Below are 6636 nucleotides of genomic sequence, written 5' to 3' on the forward strand. Positions count from 1 at the left end.
TAGCGGGAGACGATTGGCCGTCCGAATTTTTAAAAGTGTCTGAAGAGCCACGTGTATCAGTTTCTGTCGGATAACTAGTTTGCCGTTTTGGAACTGTTCGTGTCCTCATATCATCGTTCTCTGCATACAGTAACAATGACAAAGAGTACTTAAAAGGTATAAAGAGGGAATATTTTTATAAAGCATCAGTAATTGTTGAATCTGGCATTTATCATGCACACATGCAGATAAGGCTTGCACTGTAGCAAACATATGTTTATAAGATGTTTAAAATAATAACATATTATCATATATTTGAGTTACCTTTTAAACGTATTATAAGCTGTGTCGACATTCTAAATGGGTTCAAAGGATATTGAATATATAACAATTCTTTTATATACATGCACGGGTGCAGACCTGACATTTGTATGCGTGCAGATTCTCTATAGTGACTGACTGGCTCAATTCATGGAAGCAAAGGTGCTCTACTCATAATATTTTAAAGCAACGGAAATGAAATCAGCAAATTATTTGGATTATATTGCAATTATACTGGATATTAAAAATTAAAAAATAATAGAAAAGGATTTCTCAAGTAGCTTCGAATTAAAAGATAATTATATCTTTTAATAAATTGTACTACGATTTCTCGATGCAATAGCTTAACCGGTTTAACGAACTGAAGAAAAAGAGAGTCAAGAGCAGTTTTATGTAACTGTATATGCGGTAAAAGAATATGATCACCAACAATTAAGTCAATGTAATCTAAAACTGTGTATTACTCAAAAATTAATAATCTTAATAAACAAAGTTTATTATATTTCAATTATTTGTAATTAACATTACATTGCATTTGTTAGTATAAAGGTTAAAGTAATATAATTCAGAGTGCTATACGTAAATGATACATAAACATTAATATTGGCACCATTTTTGTAACATTTTGGAATTAAAAGTAAATAACGTTGTAAGATAAACGGAACATATAAATGAATTTTTAACCAGAAAATGTCCAGACTCTGTTCCCATGGCTATCCACGCGAGTGTGAGTAGTGTAATAATTGTTCCTGCTTGCTTGCGTAGTGCTTCTGACAGAGCTAGTGGGCCGAGGACGATGGTCGTTGCCGAATAAACGATTGAAGATGGAACCGTCACCTACGGTATTTCTGGAGCCAGAGTAACCGTTGTATCTTCCTCCGTATGATGAAGATCTAGGCGGTGGCGATGGCACTCTTGGTGTCGTTTGACGCGACACTTGAGTTAGTCCGGGAGGTAGTGCTGTTAAATAATATAATGAAACAAATCTAATAGGAAAGTTTTTGTCAAGACTTTTACTACTTGGCCAGTTACTACCAATATTTTATCAATGTTTCTTGCAACAAGATAATCTTTATCTCCCCGATTGTTTCTTCTTAACATATATTTTTACGCAAGGAAAACGATAAAACTAACTTTCCACAAACCGTTATAATAACGAGTACGATTTTCTGTATGCATACCAGTTCAACCACTTGCAACACTGTCTATCTTTCGTTAGAAATGAATTATGTTGTACGTAAAGAGATTTATACATGCAAAAGAAATACATGTGTTTATACCCACAATTGTTATAAAATGATATACATTTGCTGATGTAATTAAACAGTTTTAAATGGAAAGAAATGAAAAACAATATCGGTAAGACGCAGTAGCAGCTCATTTAAATTTGCTTACGCGATATGTGGCGTATGTAGAGATAACGTACGTGTCAAGGTTCAAGCTGATAACCCGTTAAATACCTATTACCCGTGTTGAATAAGAATTGCTCATAAAGCGTTTTATAAACCGTCCAAATTATGATAATATGAAGAAATAACGAGCAGTTGAGTGAAAATAATGTATTTGAAAAGCATTTCTTATAAATTATGTACATACACGTACACATACATGCATGAAATAAATTGAAATATTTCCGTAGGACTACAGATTCCCCTAATCGAGGATGGTAAATTTGGATAGAGACGATTCCAACACAAGTGTTGACCATGAGTTTCTTACCTCGTGCATTGAAACAAAGTCGGCGAATAAAAGTAAAATTTGTATCCTACAAGAAAATATTGTGAGATTATTCATCGTCATCAATATATGTATACCTACGCTTATCTTGCTATCGTATAACTAATTCCGAATATACATGCTGGTGCAGTTATAAATATAAAAAAACTTGTAAAACTATCACAAAATAATCTTTCAAGAATATCATACGCGCTTGATTTGTATTATAAAATATCTGTACAAATATTTATACAATATTTTGCAAAATACTTTTCTTAATAGTCATGGACTACGCTGCAATAAAAATAAGATAAAGAATAGCATAACAATAATCATAATGATAAAACACGACACAGACGATCATCATCGTGTCGTGACAAGGAGAAATAAAGCAGAAAATCCAACGAGAATTATCGAAGCAACAGCATTGACTGATGCAGTATTCCTACGATGAATGGAATTGGCGTTGTAGTTGTATCCACGTTGGTTCGGATAATTTTGATAGGGATAATTTTGATATCCTGGATGCTGTGGATAATTCGCTGGAGGCTGAGGATAACCGTTGTTTTGCGGATAGCCCGGATAAGCGGATTGCCCCGGTGTAGGCATTCTGTTTTGTGTTGGATATGGCGGATATCCCAAGTCCTGTTGACGACCGGCTTGATTCGTCGATTGTGGGTACGATGGATATCCGTGTGCAGAGGATCCGGTGTTACTGGGATACGGTGGATATCCCAAGTTACTTCCAACAGAAGATCGATGGTGTTCACTGTTATCACCATATGGATATGCCGGTACTGGTGGAGCGTTGGCATTGGCGTACGGATTTGCGTTATTTCCGTTCACTCGCTCGCCGTTCACGTAAGAAACACCAGCTGATTCATAGCCTGTAAGGACGCTCACTCACTTCGTACTGTGCGTATTTTTGACAAACACGAATATTCAATTGTACGAAACATTGCAAGATGATAACGAGTTGTAATAAAGTTTCAACTTTTATCGCCATATTAAATATTCAAATTGTTTATTCCTTTTGCTCAAGTTTCGATTGAGCAAGAATATCAGCAAGTTTTTCCTTCGAAAGAAATTTGTTTCATTTGGAAAATCAAATGTCTTTTAACTATCATTGTCCCAAAGACGATTTGCAATTATTTATATTTAATTTAAAAGAAAAAGTATAACACACACAAAATACCGTTTTGTTGTTACACTAGTTTATATCTAGACATGTCTTAATGAAAATTAGGTAATAAACTATAACCATTAAATCTCATATAATTTTAGAAAAAAAAGTGTATATGCATATATATTTTATATTCACCTATTTCGAATCATATGAATTAAATCAGAAAGAGAGGAGGGACGTATTACCAATATACTTGAGAATAAATCCCAACACAATTACATCTTCAATAAAATTGGAATTTAAAAAATTTATATCATAGCACAAAAACAATTATTTCAGTGATGTTGTTGACATTATTAAAAATTTCGTCTCTTAGTACACATGAATGATAAATTTAGGAAAAATAGTATTAACACTGCTTTTGTATGAAAAGTTGTTTTTCACTTGGACAACTGTTTTGAAAAATGTATGCTTTAGCATAGAAATTGACACAAGACACGATTCCGTAATAAATGGATCAAGTTGACTTGTCCGTTTTTTGTCTTTCTCAACAATCATGCCTTTCTCATTCCAACCCCATACATGCTATGAAATACATGAGACCCATAATTCTGAGGACTTATTTTTCTGACAAGCATGAAGACATTGATATTTTAAATAATTAATTTTGCCTGATGGACCTTTTATCATGCATTTCATTCGTGCATTAGCCCAATCGCTGTTACGTTTTCAAGCTCGCAATGTGTCGAATATTGAATGCTAAATACAAAACTATGACAACTTACCTAATCCCGTAGACTTTCTCACACATTTCGGCGCACCATTTTCGCTCTTGCAATATTCGTTCTCTCCGCAAACCATACTGGTACAACTTGCGTCTGTAAAGATTTTTTTTAACTGTTACAATACAATATACTAAATATTTATAAAATAGTGTTGTTATAATCGAATAAAGAGTTAAAATGGAGAATTTTTAAGGGAAATAAAATTAATTCGTTACTTCCATGCAAATGTATGTTTGTTTTTAATATGTCAACGATACAACAGTAGGTATTTTTCCTTTCTTTGTCTGTTGAAATAAGAAAACAGACAATAATATGTATACGTATGTATGACTACATTTATAGATCAATTGTTGAAATTGTTGAGATAAATGAGCTACTATATTGTCGTTTCTCACCACTTGTTCTGCGACAGGTCGGATAACGTCCGCATTTATCTGTATAGCCGGTACAAGGATCCTCAGCCATCACGCACGTTTCATCACTACGGCAGCCAATGTCCTTACAGGTTCTTCCATATTCTGAAGAATGGGGAAAAAAAAGGATATTTCCTCTCGATATATTATCGAATAATTGTACCAATTTCAATGAATGAGAAATTTATTTGTCATTACTTACTGTTATAAGATGCCGCATTCGGAATAATGGCAATTAGTAGCAACGCCCAAGAAAAAAAACTAAACATGGCGCGCGGCGACATTTTCTGAAAAGAAAATGAATAGATTTGATAAAGATATAAAGGAAAATGTTGATAGCGAGTCGTTAATGTGTCTTGGCCAAGTTTCTACTTCTCATCGTTGTTAAAATTATATTTAAAGTTCTTCTAAGGAAATTGTAAATTACAAATTATACGGTGGACGGTCCAATACTTTTCTATCGGGATGTCTATTTTGTAGTTTGAGTTTTATGACAATTCCGAACTTGGCACCTCGTGGTATTCTCTCGTACCGTTGCTATCCTTGGATCAAACACGACGCAATACCGTTGGAGAGGAGGGAGATTCCCATTAACACATACACACGCACTCGCCACATGTATGTATACATCTTTTTACTCGTTATCGCCAGAAGAATCGTGAGAAATTAAAAATCAATATTACGATCATAAAGTGTTTCTGAACATGAAGAATTGCACATGAAATACTGATTACGAAAGAAGGCAGTTGAGCAGATTTGAGCATTTTATATGGAAAGTTGGGAAAAAGTGCATGGGGAAAGCATCTAGTTGTATCCATATCGACAGACTCTATCTAATTTTCCCATCGACAAAAACGTTTTATAACATGAATGAATATTCTTGTAATGCACTTCACAATACAGGGATACACTCATGAAAGAACGCAAATGTATTCTGTACACATTTGACCTGTAAAGAGAGGATTTAGCATAAATATAAAATGTACAAGCGTTAAGGGCATTTCTCAGAAAACTTGGCGCAAGAGAACAAAAAGGATCTTGTTAGTCATCGATTACCTGCTCGGTCCTGTACACTATGTGCTTGTCACACTGCAGAGTCGTCAGTAGTTGCTGGTAGCTGCCACGATACTGAAATCTGCCTCGAGACCCTCGAGTCGCTCAAGTCACGGTGCTATTCTGACGCGTTCACCAATTGGAGCGAGGGAGAGAGAATGCAGGCACCGGGGAGCAACGAGTGCGATAAAGATATCAAAGAGGAAGGTCAAGCAATCTGGCACGACAAAGTAAAAAGGAAGAATGGAATAATGTTGGTTAAAAAAATCATGTGTATGTATGCGTGCAACTGATACTGGACACTTTAGGAAAACGTGTTGCGATAATTAATATTTAGTCATCGATATTATTGAACATCCGTATACTATCTTTCGTACATCCAAGAGAAATCGTTACGCCAGCACTTTGTTAGATAGATTTGTTTTTCTTATCAATTCACAGAATTAACACAGAAACTTTAAAGTCATAACTAAAAAAACCCATCAAAGAATATATTACTTCATTTTTGATTCGATATAATTTTTATAATAATTTATGGACGTATTATTAATTTTGAAAGAACAACAAGATGTTCAAGAGTCATTTATATTGTTTTTCAAATTGTTACTGTTTATACGAATTTTCTTTCTGCGATGCCAGAAAAACATCGACAAATGAAGGTTAAAGGAAATGACATTTCTTTACTATTTGTGTTACAATAAATCACTTGGAAATAAACGATAAATGTAATACGTAAACATTTACGTTGTATGTACAAACCCGGCTGATTCATTGAATCAGCAATCGACGAATGTACATACGTACATACATCTACGGCTGCGTTCGGGGAGACGCTATTAGTGCTGAAAACGTCAGTCTATCTTCGTCACTCACTGTACGTCGAACAAAGATAGAAGACGCTTTTAGCGCTGAAAGCGCGCTCCCCGAACGCACCTTACATCATCTTCTCTTTATTGGCTCCAGGGGTGCTTTCGCGACGTAGATCAAAATGATCCGGATCAAAATGATACGTGCTATGATTGGTCAAATCTGAAATTTCGTAGCATCTCATTGAAATTTTATTCAATGAAATTCCAGATTTGACCAATCATAGCACGGATCATTTTGATCCGGATCATTTTGACCTACGTCGCGAAAGCACCCCTGGATCCAATTTGTTTACCATCGAATGGATTGAGAGAGCGAGCCCGGGGTGGAGTGCTGCCCTTTCTACACATCATGCCCATTCTACACCTAGGGATGA

At 35.0% G+C, this 6636-nt stretch overlaps 1 protein-coding gene across 2 annotated transcripts in view; it reads right to left on the bottom strand.

Moving 5' to 3' along the window:
• LOC105560385 (prespore protein Dp87-like) overlaps nucleotides 1–5505 on the bottom strand; it is a 7261-nt gene extending 1756 nt beyond the window's left edge. The window contains exons 1-6 of one of the 2 annotated variants that reach the window (XM_012009467.1): nucleotides 5397–5500; nucleotides 4543–4627; nucleotides 4323–4445; nucleotides 3928–4020; nucleotides 985–1260; nucleotides 1–120 (exon numbers count right to left, since the gene is read on the bottom strand). In XM_012009467.1, coding sequence (XP_011864857.1) covers nucleotides 1–120; nucleotides 985–1260; nucleotides 3928–4020; nucleotides 4323–4445; nucleotides 4543–4624 — 694 coding nt within the window. In that variant the 5' untranslated portion in view covers nucleotides 4625–4627; nucleotides 5397–5500. Of the gene's footprint in view, nucleotides 121–984; nucleotides 1261–3927; nucleotides 4021–4322; nucleotides 4446–4542; nucleotides 4628–5396 lie in introns of both variants that reach the window. The other variant, XM_012009468.1, reaches the window with a different exon arrangement.
• Nucleotides 5506–6636: the final 1131 nt, after the last annotated feature.

Source organism: Vollenhovia emeryi, unplaced genomic scaffold (assembly GCF_000949405.1).
Source record: "Vollenhovia emeryi isolate VEMERY1.0 unplaced genomic scaffold, V.emery_V1.0 DF939231.1, whole genome shotgun sequence".
NCBI lineage: Eukaryota > Metazoa > Arthropoda > Insecta > Hymenoptera > Formicidae > Vollenhovia > Vollenhovia emeryi.